The 22651-nt window shown below is 43.8% G+C and overlaps 1 protein-coding gene across 1 annotated transcript in view; it reads left to right on the forward strand.

The window, feature by feature from the left end:
* The window catches only part of LOC118386963 (tumor necrosis factor receptor superfamily member 21-like), a 29054-nt gene extending 6651 nt beyond the window's left edge, over nucleotides 1–22403 (forward strand). The window contains exons 2-6 of the mRNA XM_035775008.2: nucleotides 254–917; nucleotides 4798–5367; nucleotides 12275–12540; nucleotides 19279–19489; nucleotides 19836–22403. Of these exons, the coding sequence (XP_035630901.1) occupies nucleotides 254–917; nucleotides 4798–5367; nucleotides 12275–12540; nucleotides 19279–19489; nucleotides 19836–20065 (1941 nt within the window). The 3' untranslated portion in view covers nucleotides 20066–22403. The remainder of the gene's footprint in view (nucleotides 1–253; nucleotides 918–4797; nucleotides 5368–12274; nucleotides 12541–19278; nucleotides 19490–19835) is intronic.
* Nucleotides 22404–22651: the final 248 nt, after the last annotated feature.

A 22651-nucleotide genomic window follows, 5' to 3' on the forward strand; every position in this document is an offset into this window, starting at 1 on the left:
CTAAGCACTCGGTGTGAGATTGTGTCCTGTAATGTTGAGTCAATGTCCTTGTTTGTGACTCACTGTCCTTTAACTATAGCCAGTTTGGGGGTTTCTAGGGGTGAATTTGCCTGAGCTGTGGTTGTTTTCACACGTCAATTTATTTGGTAAATCAGCTGAGTCTCTAACAGCGACTCTTATGTGTTTTTGTCTTGTCTGCAGAACATTGTCTAAGCCCAACACTGTCTCTGTTGTCGTTTCTTTCTGTTCTCAGCTACTGTACAGTGTAGTTGGTGAGGCCTCCAGCCAGCCTCTGACACCCAGCCGAGGCACTGAGACAGAGGCCCTGTCTGCCCGCCACTACTACCACACAGACCCCAGCACAGGCATTCAGCTGGTCTGTGACAAGTGCCCCGCGGGCACCTTTGTTTCCAGACACTGTACCCAGACCAGTGTGAGGGATTGCAACCGCTGTGACGAGGGCACATTCACTCACGGAGAGAACGGGATTCAGCATTGCCACCGCTGCAGGAGGCCGTGCCACGCCCCCCTCGTTGAAAAGGTCCCCTGCACGGCCACCTCGGACCGGATCTGCACCTGCCCTCCGGACACCTTCACCCAGGGGGACAGCTGCACGGCTCACTCCCTGTGCCCTGTGGGCTCAGGGGTTAAGAAGAGGGGCAACGATGTGGAGGATGTGCGCTGTAAAGTGTGCGCACGGGGGAGTTTCTCTGATATGGCCTCCAGTGTGTTGAGGTGCAGGACACACACAGACTGCCTGACCCACGGTCTGCCCCTACTGGCAACGGGCACTAGAGAGACAGACAACATCTGTGGACCTGCTTCTCCCACCTCCCCCACCCTCTTGGGACCTGCACAGTCTGCCTTCGTCCAGGAGCCCTCCTCTTCCTCCTCCTCATCTGGCCCAGTACGTAAAGGTAAGGGGCAGTGGACCAGACTCCCTCAACTACTTTACATCTGTTGCTCCCCCACCAAGGTTATTTTGTTTTTCATTTCAGTATCGCCCTAGATATGCCCTCGGGGGATTGTAATTCTCATGTAGAAACTCTAGAGGTAATCCAAACTGTAGAACGGACTTGTGTTCCTAAAATACCTGTCCCCAGATGGCTATTATTCTCCCCTATTTGGTCTGGCATGTCAAACATTAGTCCGGCTATCAGGTACTGTACTGTAGTGATAAGGTGACATGTTTGGTCTTGTCACAGACAACACTGCTTTGGTGGAAAACATGTTGTTGTTTCCATACCTTTCCCAGACTACTCACTTCCTTGTTCTCACTCTGGTCCGTAAAAGGTCATGTCTGTAAAAAAAATGTAATTGCTTGTAGAGGGGAAAGGGGAGTAACCTGGGTAAACGGTTGCCCTTTTACTTAAATACATCACATGTATAGGAAGACAAGAGGAAGCCATTGGGGCTCAAGAGAGAGAAAGATTCCTTTGTAGGGGCTGTTGTTATTTCTTCCCAATTTGTCTCCCTGCCAAGTGTTATGTAACAGTTCATATTGACAATGATCACAAAGGATGCTCATCTGAAACAGATAAAAGCATTCAAGTCAAAGGTTCCTATTTTTTTATACTAACCAAATATTAGGCTGTCTAAATGCAGGGAAGGGAATTCTCAGAAAATGTTAAATACTTTTGTCTCCTATAAATTATATTTTAAAAAAAAAATGATGGTCAGAGAAGATACTACACATTCCGAAAACGCTACAAGTAGTCAGTCACTCGCTGATGATGTTACCATGGCAACATAGTTCTCCTGAGACTGATTAACTATTTAGTTGATGACAGTATTACCTCCACACCCGACTCATGACCGCAGTAAAATACGTATGACAGTTGCGCAGTGGTGATCCCTATGCACTCTGGACATGCATTAGTAGTACCCAGCTTGCTGTGGCGGCAGGTAGCCTAGTGGTTAGCGCGTTGGACTAGTAACCGAAAGGTTGCAAAATCGATTCCCCCAAAAGAATATAAAGAATATGTCGTTCTGAACAAGTTAACCCACTGTTCTTAGGCCGTAATTGAAAATAAGAATTTGTTATTCTTTGTTATTCAATCATCAGGTCGCTCTATTGTCTCTCGAACCACTGTGACATCAATTAAAGCACAGTATGTGATTTTAAAACTCACCACTGTAATTGATCAATTTGAAGAAAGAAGTTGTACAACAAGTTGAAACTCAGTGGAAAACATGGTTGTTATGGATGTTGTTTCAAAGCCTAACAGAACCAAATGGACAGCGCTTTCTAAGGTGATGATTCATTAAAAACACCCATATGCATATTAGAGTTTATGCGTAGTCCAAGCCCGACCCCAAAAAACGGAATTAAAATAATGATTGTGCCAGTATACAATACATAACCTACCGCATAAAATGCCAGAAAAACATTTTAAAAATATATATACAGATTTAAGATGTATTTGGTACATAATTGGTCTAGCCTAAATTAAACAAATGCAGATTTTAGTGAATTTGTATTTGATTTTGAATAGCATAGTAATAGGTCGTTTTTGATATTTTCAGAATTAATAGGCGGACACATTACCTTCAGCTACAGAATATCTCACCACCGTAAATTTCCATCTCTTCCCCTCTCTCCTTCATTATTTTCACCAGCGCGCAGAGAGAAAGGCTGTCAACAGTTTAATGAAATATGTTTCGTTGTGAAAACATGTTACTATCGATGTTCCCGAACAGATTTCACTTGGTTTCCCAAATTAAGCACTGGTTAGCTGCAGGAACTGGTTTGGAGAGCCCATGGCATACAGAGTTTGGGCGGAATATCCCCTGTCGCGCAGCAAAATGACCGAAGTAGCCTACTGATGAGTGAAAAACAACAGCGTGTGCAGCCTGAGGCAAGAAACAGAGCGCAAGCTTTTTCCGCTAAAGTAATCAATAGACTATAGTCTCTTCATGCAGCCCATATATTTATTTATTTATAAGGCATTCAACGTTTTGTATCATTCACAACTGACGTTGCCAAATAACTGTAAATCTATCATATAGGACGTTTCAAATTATCACTTTAACTGGCAAATTCTTAATTTCAATGACGGTTTAGGAACAGTGAACTGCCTTGTTCAGGGGCAGAACGACACATGTTTACCTTGTCAGCTCGGGGATTCGTTCTTGCAACCGTAGGTTACTAGTCCAACACTCTAACCACTATGGTACCTGCCGCAACCTCCTACTCAACATAGCTCCGGAATGGCAAAAATATCCTTGCTATTTTATTCAGCTGAGTTCAATATATCCTGCCTAAAATAAATAATGGGCTTATTGTGATGGTGTATATTCAATTGATGTATTATACTTTTTTAAATGCATATGTTCCGAAGGCGCTCATCAGCGTGGAGGCCTGGAGATGCTAAACGTGTTTATGTTAATTAACAATCAGTTACTGTGAGATAGGCAGTCTTTTGCATGACAATAACCGGCAAACAAAATGTAATGAATGCCACAGCCCCTCGCAGGACTTTACAAGTCTTTTTTTTATCGGCTACTGCTTTTGTCCACAGTTTCATCCCAGTTTCGTATGCAGTATTTCACGATGTCAACCACCCATAGAGGAGCATCAATTCCACTGCTATTTGTCTTGTGTGTAGATTCATAGCCTTTCACTTGGTGAACTTGCCCCCTCATTCAGTGAGAATGGCTGAGGGGTGTTCCAGTCCCACATGTACTACAGAGATTCCCATGCCTCAGTCTCAATGGGATGGGATGGGGAAGAGGCTTTTGCACAAGAACCAACACGACATGACAGTGTGTCCCCATGCAGTGAAGAACTGAAAGCATTGCAGTTGAGATGAATATGCCAATAACACAGCTTACTTCTGGATTACCTGTACACTGTTAATAGGATCCCAAGGATTACCAATGATCCAGGTGCCAATCCCAAAAGCATCCCCCAATATGATGCCATTATGAAATTCTAATCTAATCTGTTTAGTACTATAGTAGACAAGGGTATTCCAGTTCAGGGTTAGCAAGTTTTTACAGTATTGATTCAGGTTCAGTGGAAGTAAACACATCTCCCCTATTGATTGGCTGTTTTTGTTTCTACAGTAGCCTATAAAGGCAGTGTAAGTTTGACATTTGGGCCTGCTCTTTTGTTATGGGGCAACAGTAATATCCAGTTCAATCTCAATGGACTAATTGCCACATGAATGTGTTTACGCATATATCGTTGACTTCTTTTCAACTCAAAATCTCATTTATTTCCTGCTGAGACCGGAGCTGTAATTGAATTTACTCCAACTTTAGTTGAATTTTGTATTTTTATTTAACTAGGCAAAATCAGTTAAGAACACATTCTTATTTATAATGACAGCCTACCATGGAACAGTGGGTTAACTGCCTTGTTCAGGGGTAGAACGACAGATTTTTACCTTGTCAGATCAGGGATTTGATCCAGCAACCTTTCAGTGACATGCCCAATGCTCTAACCACTAGGCTACCTGCCATCATTTGGCTAGCTAAAGTTAGTTACTTGCTGCTCCAATGTGGTAGCTGTAGAAGGAGCAATCTAGTGCTCTTCTCGTGTCAGATTAGTTGGGGCTTGGCCAGGGCGGGGACCTTCCCTTCCACAGCTGTCCAGCAGATTGCCTGTGGGATTAACGTTTGACAATTTCTCCCTTCTGTGTTGTTGTAGTCTGGATTTAGCCCATCTTTGGACTGAATTGAATTATCTTTCTCTGCATCTCCCTCCCCCTTTGTCTCTCTCGCTTTTTCTCCCTCTCCTCCCTCATTCTCTCTTTTCATTTCTATTTGTGTTTGTGTGGCTCTGTGGGTTAGACAACTTCAGACTGACAGCAGGTGCTGAGGACTTAGAGCTCTTACTGAGTGCCACAGGGATTCTACCCAGCCATGGCCAGGATTCCCCCCCAGCAGGCTCCTCCAAAGCCAGCCCCGAAGACAATGGAGAGGTCCTGAACCTAGCCGCTACGCCTGAAGCCCAGGACTCCACACGGACTCTACCACATCACAAGTACTCTGTTCCCAGTGATAACCACCGCACCCACCCGGCGGCCAACAACCGGGCCATGGAAGGCATGGAGGATGGAGCTGGTGTGGGAGTGGGCAGATGGGTGCAGAGCTCAGGGTACAGGCCCACGCGGAGGGGCTCCCCCAGACCCAGCACTCATACGCACTTTGACATCAATGAGCACCTGCCCTGGATGATCGTTCTGTTGCTGCTGCTGGTGCTGGTGGTGATCGTGGTGTGCAGCGTGAAGAGGAGCTCCAGAGTTCTGAAGAAGGGTCCAGTCCAGGACCCCAGCAGCATCATTGAGAAGGCAATCCAGAAGAAGACCTGCCCCCCGACACAGACCAAGGAGAAGTGGATCTACTACTCCAACGGACAGGGTGAGTGGGCGCTTTATTTTACCTCTCAAAGGTTTATAGAAAGAAATGCAACTTTGGTGATAAGTATTTTTCTATGTAGCCGCATACTTTATAAAGACAGAAAAAATAAAACAGAAAAACATATATTTTTGGTACAAAGAGATATTTGCGTGACTCTCAGCCGAAAAGACTGAACATCTGTTGATCTGTTGTAGCACCAGTGGGGGAATCTAAATCCAATTCTTTCTGCGCCAGAGAACACTACACATAGCAGGACAGTAATGGCAGTTACACAAGCAAGGGCATGGTCTGCAACAAGCGGTAACTGCCACCTCACTCTCCTCACACGTATCTCCTCTTTCTCTACCTCTCTCCCATCCTCTTTTGTCTCACTTTCTTTTTCTACTTCCCTCTTTACCCCCTCTCCTCACGCTTTACTCTCTTCCTCTTTTCATTCTCTCTCTGTCTCCCTGATGTGTCTGGTTGTGTGTAACCATGGGAGCCGGGGTGGCCGCATGGGGCTGATCAGTTAAAGTAGTGAAACCACAGTACTGTAGCAGGCAGGCAGGAGGAAGAGCGCCGGCTGCCACAGACTGATGTCAGCCTCAGATATCCATCCGCTTGTAAGCGAGAGAGAGAGAGAGAGCTCCAACCCAGTGCAGTTCAGTTCAAACCAGATTTTTCCAGTTCTCTGTGGTTGGAGAGAAGCTCAACTTTATCATTGCACAGACACATGCCACTCTGGAGAGGGTGAAGGGAGGGCTGGAGAGGCCTCTGCTTTCAGAGATATGTCCCACTGGGCACACCATGTCATTTCAACGTGGTGTGTTGGGTAATATTTGGTTGAGACATTAATCAATGATATTACAACCTATATTCCCCCACTCAGAAAGACAGCCAAAAGTTAGTTGAATTTCTAATGTATTATCATCTCTATGCTTTCAACCATTTAAAATTACAAACAAATTCCAATGGAAAAACAATGTCGGATTTTGGTTTAGTTGTCACCCAAATGTCTATCATATGTGGTCCTTCTGTGGCTCAGTTGGTAGAGCATGGCGCTTGTAACGCCAGGGTTGTGGGTTCGTTTCCCGGGACCACCCATACGTAGAATGTATGCACACATGACTGTAAGTCGCTTTGGATAAAAGCGTCAGCTAAATGGCATATATTATTATTATTATTATATTATCACTGTGCTTTCAACCATTTAAAAACACAGCAAAGTTCAAATGGATATACAATGTCAGATATTTTGTTATTATATATCTATTATCACTGTGCTTCATAATAGCAGAACCAAATGGCCTGAATTGCAGTTGAGACCACGTTAAAGTACACGGTGCAAGTGACCAATGTTGTTTGAGATTCTGCACAGATTATTATAGCAATTGTGAAGATCTCCACAAACCTATGATGACATATGTATGCTATCTTGAACATGCATGCTTTATATGGTTGCAGAAAAAACAGTAACTTAAAAATGTGGCCATGGATGTGTTACTCATTTTAAGGTTGAATGTTAGTTTGTTAGATAGCCTTAAGTTTAGGCTATTTACTGTATTACAAAAGTAATATTGAATTGTGTTTGGTTGACAACGCAACCATCGAGAGCACTGGTTGTATCACCGACTAATATGGCAACTGCACCACCCTTGACCAGAAGGCCCTACCGAGGGTTGGTGCGGATGGCCCAGCGCATCCCTGGGGGTGAGCTCCCAGCCATCTAGGACGTACATGCCAGGCGAGGCCTTGATCCTTCATCTTGCGGCCATTTCCTCATTACCGAAACACAAATGTCTCACCGCCCCTTCAAAATTGGTATCATTTTCACATCAAACAGTGCCTTCAAAAAGTGTTTCTAAATTTTGTTAGGTTACGGCCTTTTTCTAAAACTGATTACATTGTTTTTTTTTGTCTCGTCAATCTACACACAATACCCCATAATGACAAAGCAAGAACAGCCTTTTAAAAACGTTTGCAAATTTATAAGAAAAAAACCCAAATAGGGTATCACATCTACCTTGTCACAACACAACTGATTGGCTCAAACGCATTAAGAAGGAAAGACGTTGCACAAATGAACCTTTAACAAGCCAGACTAAGTCAGTGGTACAGACGGAACTATCCAAGTCGAAAATGGGTAGGGTGTCTGGGGGTTGTCGTGTGTCAGGGCTCTCACTGTGTGAAGTGAAGAGATTAGCACATTGTACCTGTCCGCTCACACCACGTGAGAATGTTCCAGGAATCTTAGTGTATAGTAGGGATGTGGACATTATGAAGATAGAAATGGACAACTGAAACATGATCAGTAGTCTAACCGTGATTAATATTCAGCCTGACTACATTCAATTGTCTATTCAACTTCCCTTTTGTGTTACTCACGAAAGGCATTTTGAAAGCATTAGAGAGAGCAATCTGTTAACAATTGAGTCCTCAAGGAAAGTCCTCAAGGAAAGTCCTCAAGGAAAGTCCATGATAAATTGCTTTAGTATTTACATGGATTCCGGCTGCTATGCTAGGATTTTCAGCATTTAAAATGTTTTGTCCATTTCTCACACACACACTAATGGCAATCAAGAAATGAAGTGCACTGACATTTTTCACATATCTTTCTTTACTGTTGTCTCAAAATAGTAGTAGTAGTAGTAGGCTTTTTATTAACAATGTCCAGATACACAAATAATCTGCATTTTTACGGCGATGTTTGTCTACATTCAGTTCCAAAAAAGAGAATTTAATTGTATTTTAAACTTCAAACAACAAGTGAATTTACGGCATGTTTTTTAAAAAAGGATTATAGAATGTTTATCAAGTGGATGCCAAGTTTTACATTCAGACCATGTGTGTGTTTGTGTGTGTGATTACACAGCTGTTTACTCTTTCGAACAAAACAGTTTGTTAATTCGTCCAAGGTGTATAATTGGCTACCCTGAAGGCTTTAATGTCTATTTACTAGAGTAGTTAAAACACTCCTAATAAAACGTGGAATGGGAAACATAAAGAAGACGAGATCATACAAATAGCCAATTCTTTCATACGAGTCCAGAAAGTGATGTGAAGGGCGAGCAGGGTATACATAGTGCAGATGAAATGAATCCGCCGTGTGAGCCTGCTGTTTACGACGCCCAGGCGGGGGGGTGGGGGAGTACATAGGAGGCCGTGCTGCTCAGCACCAGGGTGGGCCAGGCCACAGGGACAGGCAGGGAAGCAGAGATAGGACCTGGACTGTGGCTGTGGGTCATTTGGGCCTGCTGTGGATTTTGTATTATTACAATTTTCATGCAGACGGATTGGGTTATGATACTTTACGTTCATTTTGTTTCGTGTTTTTTGAATGATAGTGTTCTACAAAATGAGAAAAACTGAGCAAGACTTCACAACCCTAGGGAGTCAAAGAGATTGAAACAATGAAATTGACTGAGCAGCAAGCTGGTCTTATGCGACCAATTTGTCTCTTCCATTAGGATGACTTGGGCTCCTGAGTGGCGCAGCGGTCTAAGGCACTGCATCTCAGTGATAGAGGTGTCACTACAGACCCTGGTTTGATTCCAGGCTGTATCACAACCGGCTGTGATTGGGAGTCCCATCGGGCGGTGCACAATTGGCCCAGTGTCATCTGGGTTAGGGTTTGGCCGGGGTAGGCTGTCATTGTAAATAAGAATGTGTTCTTAACTGACTTGCCTACATAAATAAAAATGACAAGTTTACTTTGTTACCAGCAGGAATCCCCAGAGAGAATCAGAGCAGATGGACTGGAGGGGAAAGGCTGCTATTGTGGCCTCTTTGTCATGCAGCCCTCTCAACTCAGACCTGCTGTCTCAATCGAGTTTTCGATTGAAAATTTTACAGCGCCCCCACTTCCCATTAGGGTCTGTGTAAGAGTGTGTAAGAGATTAACCACATTCCACATTGTCTCACCACCTCTCAGAGGCTCTACTTGTAACAGATGGAGACTACGTGACAGTATGTTTGTGTTGACTCTGAGTAACCTGTTGAAAAGCCTTGCAGTAGCTACATTTCTCTGCTCTGCAGGCAACGTTACATTGCTGTGAACAAACTGTTTTATTTTTACATTTGTTTTATTTAACTTTTATTTAACTAGGCAAGCCATTTAAGAACAAATTCTTATTTAAAATGACAGCCTACCGGGGAACGGTGGGTTATAACTGTGACACAACTTGTCGCCTCGTCTCTATGCACCATCATCAATGTGAAAACTCAATCTATGTTTTACATCTAACTAACAGATTAAATTTGGAGTCTTCATTACTTTTGAGCGTCCCGTTACTATTTACTGATTGGCAGCCATTTTCGGTCAGTAATTTGTTTATATTCAATCTGCCACCACTGCAATCATGCCAGGAGGTTAAGGAAACGGACTATTGTACACCATCGCTAGCATACTGAATTATACATGTAGGTCATCTATTATATCCAACTAAAACAGAGATTGTATTTCCCCCTAGCCTAACTCTGTCACTTTGTTTTAATTCTCTCTAAAGAAGGTGACAGTAGGCAGGCTTGATAGGAACTGTCACAAAAGGCTTCAGGTGTCGGTCTCATCGTTCATCACAAAGTCGCTTCGTGGCACGACTCTGACCTCAGGGTAGGACAACCGTAGTGTAGCCTTGGCCTCGACCAGATCACAAGCCAACCACCGCCGGTTTACAGCGAGTCAATCTCCCAGCTACCATCTCTCCAAACCGACCCTGTATTATACACTCTGGATGTTTGGGCTTTGATAGAAGATATTGATCAGGGATCACTGTGATCGTTATCAAAATGTAATTATTAATGATGTTTCTCTGCACATTATAGTTCAGCCTGCATAATGTGGCTTCTTGTAGTCTGGGGAGTGAGGTTTGGGTCAATTCCATTTAACTTTCCATCAATTCAATTAATGAACTGGAAATCCTCCCATGTTTTAATGAAGGTTTTGTTTCAATTTTAATTTATTCAAGTTTAATTATGACGCACATACTTATCTTTCAGTTGAATATGGTTATGCCTGCAGGGATGGCACAGTTTCACAGACACACAGACATGGGGTTTTTCTGCACCTGTTTGCGAACATGTTCTGTTTTGACTGAGTGAAGTTTTAACACCTGGGGATGTTTGTGTCTGCCTGGCAGTCTGAATATATATTAGTTAGGCTATTCACGTCTGGGACATTTCCTGTTATGACAAATGCTCCCCCCCTGACATATTTCTGCCACTTGGCTTGTATTTGCAAGTCAACATGTTCTGCTGCATCCCTCAGAAGTGTGACTGGAGCCAGCCAGGCAGGGTGTGGTGTAGGATATCCTTCAGATAAGGTCCTACAGCTTCAGAAAGCTATGGTTGGGTGAAGAGGAGAACCCCATGTCCTCTTTTTCCACTTGTGTCGTTTCACAATCAACAAATTGAGGCCGCTTTGTACTATTTATACATTAAAACCAACGAGTATGCATTTTCTCAAACCTATCATTACACATTCATCAGTAGACCATGACGTAAGGAATAAAGAGAGGTATTTCTAGCATGAAAGACCAAAGGGGACCGCAAGATGGATTTATGCATTGTTTGTTATCCAGATGCCATTAACAGCAGGGAGTTATAGCATGCCATGCTATTGCGCGGACCTTAAGCAAGTAAGCATATGTCAAGGCATGAGATGATCCAATGTCTTACAGTATGCACATTTTCCATTTACAGTTTCACAACAATATTGCCCTATCAAAACCCACAGTTATCTATGAGTAGGTCCAGTAGTTTTCCAGACCATCAGGGAAAAAAACAGGCCCTATTCCCTAATTATAAGCTATAGGGCACTGGGTTTATTTCCCAGTCAGTTAACATGGTCAGGAAAAACTCTTGGCCCTATCTCTGAGCTTAGGCAGTGTCTTATACCTGGGTAGTGGCCCTGGCTGAAAAGGACAACCAACCTGCTGAGTCTGCAGCTGAGCCTAACCATGTTCCGTACTGGCACTAAGGACCTACTACTGATACTACTACTTCGAATACTACTACTACTTCTAATACTACTACTACTTCAACTACTACTACTACTTCAACTACATAGGCAGTGTTACTTTAAAGCACAAAAAGCCGGACAGGAGGACAGGTAGGCAGTTCTTCAAGGGTCTTTGAACCCATCAGGAGGTTGTCTTCATATACTGAAAGTAACACTTCCTCCATCTGGTTGAGACCAGTTCAGCTTTATGAGTCACGCTGAGTCTGTCTGGACAGGGTGTGCAGAGGGAACAGATGGGCTGCCAATTCTGGGGTGCGGAGAGGTGGAGGGTAGTGGAGAACTTCAGATGCATCTGCTGAGGTAAAGCTTGGTGAGAGATCACTTTCAGAGAGTGTATTCCTGGATCCACTAGTTTATGACGGTGCATCGCTCATAAGCAGCAACCAGACGTGCAGGTCTGCTAAAACTGTTCTGATTATCCCCTAACTGAGACCTAAGGCTTAGGTTGACTGAGAGGTCATAACCCTTATGTAACACACACATACAAACTCACTCTCTACATCTCTACAACACAAATCTTAGATTCACTGTGTTCACTTAATAGCGTTTTATAAGAAAGGAACAATGGCTCAGTGTGGTTCAAGAGGACCCATGTTTTGTTGCTGTACTAGTCATAGTATTGATTATTGCTTTTAACTGACACAACCTTACAATTAAGACGAAATCAAGTAATATAATTGTATGCTCTTTTAATTTGATTTCTAAGTACTTAATGGGCATAATTACTATAAATGAAGGAAGGGCTGAAAAGTCTGAAGGGGTAAATTATCATATCATGTCTCATGATCAACCGAGTCCATGTGAATTAGGGATTGACTTATTAGTCAAGAGTGACATCCATTGTTAATCAATGGCTCCAGTCTATTTCAGACATGGCATAAACTGTACCTGTTCTCTCCTCTCTTTACCCAGGTGTGGACATCCTGAAGTTGGTGGCAGCTCAGATTGGCAGCCACTGGATTGACATGTACCAATCCCTGGCCAATGCCACGGAGCGTGAAGTGGCAGCATTCTCCAACGGCTACCAGTCGGACCACGAGCGTGCATACGCTGCCCTGCAGCACTGGACCATCCGCGATGGGGACGCCAACTTGGCTAAGCTCATCAACGCCCTGCACCGCCACCGCCGTATAGACGTGGTGGAGAAGATACGAGGCATCATGGAAGACAATCCTCAGGTAAGCCCTACTGGCAAAGAGAATCTGTTCTGTCCTTCAGTGAACTCCCCCATCTTGAATCACAGGTGGGCTATTTGGGCTAAATGGCACTCCTCACTAATGAGCCCTTCAGGTCCTCATTTTATCTCACCAAATCTCTGGAGTACAAAGTCACTCACAAAGTCACTCAACGTGAACGCAAACATAGAAATCACATATGGGATGACAACATTAATTTAAACAAGTCACGAGTGGTGACCAGCCCTCCTGCCTTAAGGGAAGGGCCCCCATGACTGTCCTGGCGTGGTCTAGCGCTACTGTACAGTACAGAGGTCAATGTAGAGAGACTGGCCAGTTGCGAAAGTGGATCATTCATCACGCTCCACTTTTCTCCTAACTTCCTCCCATCTCTCAGATACATATCATATTATCCCCATGTCCAGTGACCTTCTCTGCTCAAAGTTAGATTCTTACAGTTAAGGGCTTGTTATGGTCGTCTTATGAGAGATATTGAGACCCGGAGATATATCTAACAGGCTGCCTATTGTAATTCTGCTTGTCGTCACTACTTAATAATCCTTGGATGATGGTAATATCTAGGGTGTTTCGTCTCAATCGATGGTGGAGGAGATGGCAGGTAATAAATCATTTGGTGAGGGAGAGAACAGGGAAGCAGAAGCACAATATGAGTAGGGAACATAGTGTGCTGGAGGCTGCTCTCTCCCCTTTCTCCCTCCCTCCCTTGTTTTTCCTCAGTACACTCTTGGCCATTTCTACAGATTTTCTCCTCATTCCATTGAATCAGCACTGGGTCATGTGTTATAAATAACTTAAGGGTAAACCACCAGGAAATGGTAATTCATGAGGGATACTCTGTAAGGAGGGATGACCATTCATCATGCAGTGGGCCTCTTATTGGTACCAGATAGAAATGCTGCAGACAGACAGCATTGTAGGTGTACACATATGGTATTCTTCCTTAGAGGTATAATATACAACCATGTGGTTCCACTGACGTAAGACTTCCCCATCCGTGTGATTCATAAATGAGGTGTCTGTGTGTGGCGATTCCACCAGAGTGGGCTGGCTGCCTTATGTATGGGAGGGATGGAGCGAAGGAGGGAGGAAATGAGAGAGGGAGGGGACGCTGTTTCCTGCTGCCACCCCAGTTTTGTTAATTCATTAAGACACAGCTTGGAGCTATCCTCCATGACTGGGTTGTTTTTAAACAAACCGCAGGTGGTGAGCCCCAAACATTGCTAATCTGCCTCCCGAGCTGATATTCTCTCATTCCAATAGTGTGATTTCATCATAGCTGTAAGGCACGGAGCCTGAAGCAGAAAGGACAGAGGCTGAGTTGTTTGTTGTTGTTTGCGCGTGTGTGTGTCAGCATGTACTGTATGTGTCAGCGTGTGTTGGTATGCGTGTGGAGCATGTCCTCCTGTTTAATCTTGCAGATGACCATAGCTGCAGTGTGAGCTGAGCTGTGTCTCTCCTCCTGCCCTCGGTCTCAGCTGGTTAGGGCTGACTGATGGAGTCACTGCACTGTCAGTGTTAAATGAGGCCTATCCATAGACCACTGATACTGAAGGGCCTTGTCACACTGTAGTAGTTTACCCTAGGACACAGTGATAGACCCTTTTACTGATAATGTCACCACAAAAACAGTTTTGCCGCAGCATATGGTCAAAATAACGTGTTTTTACTTCTCACTGTCTGTTTCTTTGCAGCTGCAAAAGTCTAGGCCCACGTGTTATGATGCTTCAGTCAGCAAGGAACCTGACCTACATGACGTTATGTCAGACAAAACACCCTCCCCCATAAAGTGAAATGAGTGCAGTTGGAGCACCAATCTGCTCAGCATGTTTTGTTGCTGTAGGATATGTGTTTTCTATGTCAGGTATTTCTGGGGCACCCTCCCTCTCTCCTCTGTGCCCCAGACAGACACATTTTAGCCTGCTCAAAAAAAAACACTCAGTCATCTGAATGATGCATTTAGAGGAAGAGATTAAACATCACAACACATTGACTCTCTGTGGCACGCAAGACCTCAGGTCAACTCCTCGTAAACAAGCTGCTTTAACAGAATGAAGATTCTCTCTTAGTGCTTCAGTGGTTGTTGTGTTTATCCTCGCTTGGGAAAAAGTCTTGTCCCAAAGGTCCTAGCCAGCTGTCTCTGTCTGTTTTCTTCTTCTTTCCCTCTGGTCCTCTACTCCCAGTAGGAGCTTTTCCATCCACACCAAGGCAACTTCTCATAATACGAGTTCTAGCCTCCCCTTCAGGCAGGCACAATGCTACACACGGAATCCAATTTCAGACATTATTAAGTGTTTACTACTCCCATTAAAGGTCCATTCATTCGTTCAGAGGCCCAGGTGCATTCTCCGGTCTGCACAGGAAGATGGTGCCTATTTCTAGCTCCTAGTCAACTTTGCAGTATTTAAAAAAATATTATTTCTTATATTATTTGCTCAGAACATTTCTTGCATTATTACCTACAGCCGAAAATAACTTTTGGATATTAGATTGGAGATCACTCAACCAGCAATTCGACCAGAAATTATATTTCCCTGAATTTAATCCTTTGTTTGAACTCCCCAAGACAGTTCCCTTCTTCCCAGGGGCAGCTCCAAGACTCCGCTGTTGGAGAACAGGAATAAGGAGTCAGGAGGCATGCATACCATCCACCACTTCCGTGTATATTACTCGCTAACGTTAAGTCCCTGGACAATAAAGTAGATGAGCTCAGGGCAAGGATCTCCTTACAGCGAGACATTAGGGGCTGAAACATACTCTATTTTATAGAATCATGTCTCTTTCCGGCGGATATACTGTCCCCTACCATTCAGCCAACAGGGTTCTCTGTCCATTGCGCGAACAGGAAAAAGAAAGGTGTATGTTTCATGACTAACTACTTGTGGTGTGATTGTGGTAATGTACAGGAACTCAAGTCCTTTTGTTCTCCCAATCTGAAATACCTCATCATCAAATGCCGACCGCATTACCTCCCAAGAGAGTTTTCTGGCTCTCAAGGAACTACACTCAACTTTATGCAAACTAGACACCGAATATCCTGAGGCTGCAATTATTGTAGCTGGGGACATTAATAAAGGAAATCTGAGGAAAACGCTACCAAACTTCTATCAACACATATTCTGTGCTTCTCGCTCATCGAGCATTCTTGACCGTTGTTACACCTCCTCCCGGGACAGCTACAAGGCTCTCCCCCACCCTCCCTTCGGCAAATCAGATCATGCCTCAATTTTGCTCCTCCCCTCCTATAAGCAGAAACTTCAACAGGAAGCACTCATGGTAAGGACTGTTCAACATTGGTCTGACCAATCAGAATCTATGCTTCAAGTTTATTTTGATCACGCAGACTGGGAAATGTCCCGGGTTGCCTCAGAGAATAGTATCAACGTATAAACTTAGTTAGGGACTGAGTTCATCAGGAAGTGCATAGAGGATGTTATCCAAACAAAAAAACGTGGATGGATGGCAGCATTCGCACAAAACTGAAAGCACAAACCACCGCATTTAACCTCTGCAAGGTGACTGAGAACATGGACGTGTACAAACAGACCAGCTATGCCCTCGGTAAAGCAATCAAAGAGGCAAAACAACCATGTAGGGACAAAGTGGAGACACAGTTTAACGGCTCAGACACAAGATGTATGTGGCAGGGACTCCAGACATGGATTATAAAGGGAAAGCCAGCCTTGTCGCAGACACCAACACCTCGCTCCCGGACAAGCTAAACACCTACTTTGCCCATTAACCCTCATAATGCTGCCGGCCCAGATGGCATCCCTAGTCGCATCCTTAGAGCATGTGCAGACTAGCTGGCTGGAGTTTTTACGGACATATTCAATCTCTCCCTATCCCAGTCTGTTGTCCCCACTTGCTTCAAGATATCCACCATTGTTCCTGTACCCAAGAAAGTGAAGGTAACTAAACTAAATGACTATCGTCCCTTGGCACTCACTTCGGTCATCATGACGTGCTTTAAGAGGCTAGTTAAGAATCATATCACCTCCACCTTACCTGACACCCTAGACCCACTACAATTTGCATGACGCCCCAACAGATCCACAGGTGACGCAATCCCCATTGCATTACACACGGCTCTATCCCATCTGGACAAGAGGAATACCTTTGTAAGAATGCTGTTAATTAATGTGTTTCTATCAAATTGCCTTGTTTCACATAAAATGCTGTGCGTGGTGACATAGTGCACATAAAAATAAGTTTTGCCGTTAAATTCCCATGTACCGATTAAAAAATACAAGTTAAATGAGTTTCCATCGCTTTTTCAACTGGTTTTGTCAGTAAAAATGTTGCGCTATATAGTGAATGTGCCCACTCTGGTCTTGGCACATGCTTTCTAGCCAACAGCTGGCAGATACAGTGCACGTATAGCCTACATGATGAGATTATTATGGACAAAAGAGTGAGATGATCTTTATTTGTCAAACTGCAGGCAAGCATCTATCTTCATGTCACCAGAATAAGACCCTGGATATTTATTGGAAAGGAGCATCAAGCTCATCACCGTGTACTTTCAGGTAGGCCCTTCATCACATCTGTTGGGGAAGATGTTTAGTATCAGCTGTAACATCAGTGGTTGCAGCGTCACAGGAATACTGTCTATGAGGGAGAAGCAGAGAAAAGAGCTGCCTATTAAACAACAACCCCAGTGTCCTACATAACAGTAGTGATGCTGAAATTTCTCAGTGTTAACATATGAGGATTCACTTTAGTGGTAAAGGCTGTCTTGACCCACAATGTCTTATGATATTGCAGTTTTTCCAATGCCTGCTGTATTCTGCTGCTGAACAGGGTTTATGAATAAACATGCAACACATCTCTCCTAAGCGCCAAAATGTGTCGCTACTCTGCAGATTCAGTAAAATATCTGTGTTATTTGTGATCTAATTAAAATGTGGATGTTCTCTGTGTCTCTGATGCCTCAGCAGTTCCTCCCTACACAGGGACAGACCCCCTAGCATGTCTATTGTGTGTTTGAGTGTGTGCGTGATTGTGTGTGTGCTTGCGTGCCTGTGTGTGCCTGCTGTGTGTGTGATGCGTGACAATGTCCCTACCCTAGGGTCTGCTGTGTGTGTGTTGACAGGCTATGTCAGTGACTCAGCCAGATCACTGTCTCTCCTCTAATGACTCAGTCACTGGCTACTGACAACTCAGAGAAGCATCTGGAACGGTGACACCATTTCACCCTGTTTTCTCCTAATTCTCCACAATGAGTCGATCTGAGTTCAAGTATTTTCAGTCTCCAGGGGTTTCTCAGGAGGGTTAGTTGGTAGGTTTTGTAACAGATGTTTGTAACATAATTTGGCCAGGGCGGTGTAGTGCTCTAGTCTTCGTGGACGTGTCATTGCCTGCCTATCTGGCCTAGTGCACAGAGGAACTTGTTATCAAATAGGGGAGATAGCAGGGGCTGCATATGGGTCATATACACACGCAGAAGTAACTGAGGTCTGTCTGATGCCACATCAAGCTGTTTTATATGGGATTTTATGTTCGCATCAGAAGTTTTCCATTGCACTCCCGTCACCTGCATGAAATTCTATTGTGTTTCTGTGAAGCCATATTGAACTGTGTTCTATTGGATTTTCAGCACCCTGAAAGTTTTCCATGGCATTTCCATCGACTGTATGAAATGCCCTTTACCATTTCCTTCCTGTCTCACTCACAGCAGGGCCTTTTTTTCTACAGTACCGAAGTCAAAATGTAAGTCTCTCAAGAGCTCATCTGGTCCGGTCACCACCAGTTCACTACATTACCATACCGAAGAAGACTGTTATTTATGTCTTCCCTGAGCCCCAGGGCAAGCACAGTGGTGTACTATACCTGGTAGTGTGTGACTGGGCCCGTGTGGTCTTTGGGCAGTACATTCCTGCTCTGTCCAAGTCCACAGAATCCCTTTCATGTCTGGCCGGTTGTGTACGCTCCCTGAGACAAGGAAAGAGAGTCACGGATGGGAGTGGGTGGTCTGGGGCTGTGGGTTGGCCCGCTGTGTCACCTGACGTGGGCTGCATTGGGCTGGGGCTGGGCACACAGGAGCTCCCTGTCCTCTCTCTGCACCACGTAAAATGCCCTGTTTCCAAACTTGTGCAGGTGTATCCAAAAGTCTAATAATAACCACTTGTACCATAGTAGGCATAAGTCGTGATGTGTAAAGGATTCAAAAGTAAGCAATTGCTAAAGTCACTGACTGTCTGTGACATGACAAGCCTGAGCACTCAGCTCTTGAAATGCTAATAGTTCATGACAATGGTGAGGTTCGAGTGTCAGGATATCTTCCAACTATCTAGCAATCTCTTTAGCGTTGGCACTTCTCAGCATGGCACTAGCTGGACACAATTGCAGTCAGGATCAAAGTCACCATTAAGTGGTGTTCCCACTATCAAACAGTCATAAATCACCATAATTTAAATCCTCAGAGTGGCAAGCAAGACACAGGTGCCTTCAGAGGTGTACGGATAACTAGGAGTACGAAACTGGGTTATTTTGTGCAGTGGTCTGTCCGGACAACAGTGTGACTCAGAACACTGCTTTCTCAGCCATTGGTTTCCAACACTGACACTGACCCTCTCCTCCCCTCTCCCTCTCAATTCAAGTCAAGGGGCTTTATTGGCATGGGAAAATATGTTAACATTGCCAAAGCAAGTGAAGTAGATAATATACCGTTCTCTCTCTCCATATCCCTTTCTTTCTCTCCTCCCCTCTCCCTCTCTGCAGTTTAATCTGAACCAGCTGATGACTGTGAATGTAACCCCGAGCCACAGTCCTGTCCACAAGTCGTTGGAGTCTCCTGGGGTGGTGGTGGAGCAGTCTCCTGTGGACCGGACCAAGGGCTTCTTCCCCGACGAATCAGAGCCTCTGCTCCGCTGTGACTCCACCTCCAGCAAAGACTCCGCCCTCAGCAGGAACGGCTCATTCATCACCAAAGGTAACCACATATTATGACACAGTTCTGTTTCAGTAATTATGCTAAGCAACTGGCTCCTACAGAGGTGACATATTTGTATTTACTGCCCCCTTCTGGTTATAAAGTGCACCTGATTTCATACTACATTATAGCAAGTCATCAACTATGAAATCTTTGAGAAATACGTCTTCGTTCTCATAAGGATGACTGGGCTTTTATTCCCAGCAGCAGAACGTGACTGCTAATTTAGTCATTCACGATTTCCTATTTTATGGACAACAACAAGCTGTTGCTAACATCCACAGTATGTTGCAGTCTATCCTCCTCCTCATTCTGACCTTTTCTTCCTCTCCTCTATGACTTCCAGAGAAGAAAGACACCGTGCTGCGTCAGGTCCGGCTGGACCCGTGTGACCTGCAGCCCATCTTCGACGACATGCTGCACATCCTAAACCTTGACGAGCTGCATGTCATCGAGGCGATCCCCATGGCAGAGGACAAACTGGACCGCCTCTTCGAGATTGCCGGGGTCAAGAGCCAGGAGGCCAGCCAGACCCTGCTGGACTCGGTCTACAGCCACCTGCCTGACCTCCTATAGGCACACTGCTGTGATGCTACAGACCTATACTGTGGTCAGGGGACGCCCCACTTCCTTCTGCTGCAAACCCCTCCTTTTCAGTGTGGCTACTTGGGTGTGCCCCCCAAAAAAAAAATACTCTGAGGTAAGCTAGTGAGATGCTGCTTGATTCTGGATAGTCGTCTACACGCCTTCATGACTGCCAATCGGCTATCCTCCATTCCTAGCAGCCTGACTTAATCCCCTACTAATACCAGGGTCAGGGAGCCTCCCTTTTTTCACCTTTATTTAACCAGGTAGACTAGTTGAGAACAAGTTCTCATTTACAACTGCGACCTGGCAGTTGTAAATTTTCTCTCTTCTCTCTCTATGATCCTGCACACTCTCACCCCCAGGCCAGACCATACAGCCACATGCCTGACCTCTTGAAGTCTCCTTCCATCACTCCCCCCATGTTGAGGGGAGGGGTCCAGGCTCCCCCCCCACACACAGCCCCCCATGGTGAGCCTGCCTGCCTGGAGGAAGGGCAGGACAGAGTGGCCAGCCTGGAGTTCTGGGCAGACATAGCACCACCATCACCACTATGCTTATTAAACCATAACTATTGCCCTTGTGTCAATGTAACATTAAACAAGTGTTCTCTTTACATTTTTCAGATTATAAACCCATATTCATGCAAGCAAACTTCAACAACACACTCTCATGCACAATGTCTATAAATGTCAAACATCCCACATGAAGAAATACTATAGTCTGCACTATGGTTGGACTACTACAGTATTTACTGTAGTATCTACTATAGTATACTTTAGTATTTACAGTTTACTATAGTATAAATACTGTAGTAAAAACAAGCATTAGTGTATACTATATTAATTACGGTAATGTTTTTGCAGACTGTAGTATACTGTAGTATTTACTGTAGTGTTTTTGTTTTATTATCTTTGACATAGAAGTGGGGGGCATTCTCCTTGAAGAAACCTACTGGAGAAATACTCAGAGTACATTTTCCATAACCTGTAGGTAGTGCTGGGTTCTGACACGGAGAGTTCAGAGCTTCTACTCTTTTCTATAAACATAGGGAACACAATATATGGTCTAAACTTGGCATGTAGGTTTCAAACTTACGGGTGGCCCAAATTGGGACTTGGGGGAGGGGAATGGGCATGGTACAGTATGTACACATTATATACTGTAGTATTTACTATAGTTTAAAAAAAATGTTTTTGTGGACTGTAGTATTTTTGCAGAACTTTTTTGTACTATTTACTAGTGTTTTTTTGTGGATAATACTGTAGTATTTACTATAGTATTCTACAGTACTACAAAATTCTATACTAAGTCCTAAACATGATCGAGGGATACTACAGTGTATACAATTGTATAGTATACTACAGTTTACTACATACTTCTATATACTGTAGTATTCTAGAATAAACTGTAGTATTTTTTTATGGGGGACACTACGACACACACTCATGATGCACAATGTCTTACACTAATAGTATGTAATATGATTGATGCACTAATTCTTGTTCTTTGAGTAACATAACCATTTCATCTGTATGCATTCTGCCATATGTGCTTCAATGTCTCTTTGAAATGGTATTTACTTACATGTAACACATATTTTTTTTTCAACATTTAGTTTGAGTATTATCATTTGTAGTTTTTTAGCTTTTTGATTTCTTAGCAAATATTATTTGTCTTGATTTCAATGGCATTCTGATATGTCCCAGCTTGGTGTAATGAGACCATCTTACTGGATGTAAGATATGCATAGTTGCTCCATATTCTACTTGAATCTGACAGTCATCTTCTGGATTGTGGTACTTGATTAAAAAATAACAATGTACAACTATAGTTCCTTTTAAATTCAACATCTTTAAAAAAAAATAATTAAAAAGCACCACCAAAAACATGTTGCTGTGAAGTGCCAGTATTCAACTCGCAGATGTTAGGAAAGGAACACAGACTGACTTTTTGCCAAGCCAATCGTATCAAGCTATTCTGGTGCTAGACTTGAAATTCTCTAGTTGGGCATAATACCAGGATGATATGGGCGGCTTTCAGGACAATCGCTACTAAAGTATTCTGGACTTTGCAGGGGGTAAAATAGATGCAGCTGCTCTGGACTTTGTTGGGCAGAATTGAAGTGTTGTTCGAGCTGTCCACATCGCTGTTGGGTCTAATGTAGGTGTGTGAAGGTAAGCATGTAGAACGAGTCTGAAACAATGAAGTTGAGGTATACTGTACATGTACTCTGGTGGCTGTTTTTAAACATAACATGTGTAACCAGTACATTTACTATTATGTAAAATCTTAAATCAACCAATTAAAGTTAAAACGTTTGTCATAATGTGGAGTGTGTGTCATACTTACTGTATCTCTCTTTCAGCAAGAATTTGTTACAGTAAACATGTTTCCATGTAACCTTTTTATGGTAGTTATAACGACACAAGGCGACTCAGATGCAGAAGGTTTGAGTTGAGTCTTTGAGTCTTTATTATAGTCCAAGGGGTAGGCAAAAGACAGGTCGGGGACAGGCAAGAGTTCATAGCCAGGGCAGATTCCATAGCGGTACAGGGTGGCAGGCAGGCTCGAGGG

Source organism: Oncorhynchus keta, chromosome 8, assembly GCF_023373465.1.
Source record: "Oncorhynchus keta strain PuntledgeMale-10-30-2019 chromosome 8, Oket_V2, whole genome shotgun sequence".
Taxonomy (NCBI): Eukaryota; Metazoa; Chordata; class Actinopteri; order Salmoniformes; family Salmonidae; genus Oncorhynchus; species Oncorhynchus keta.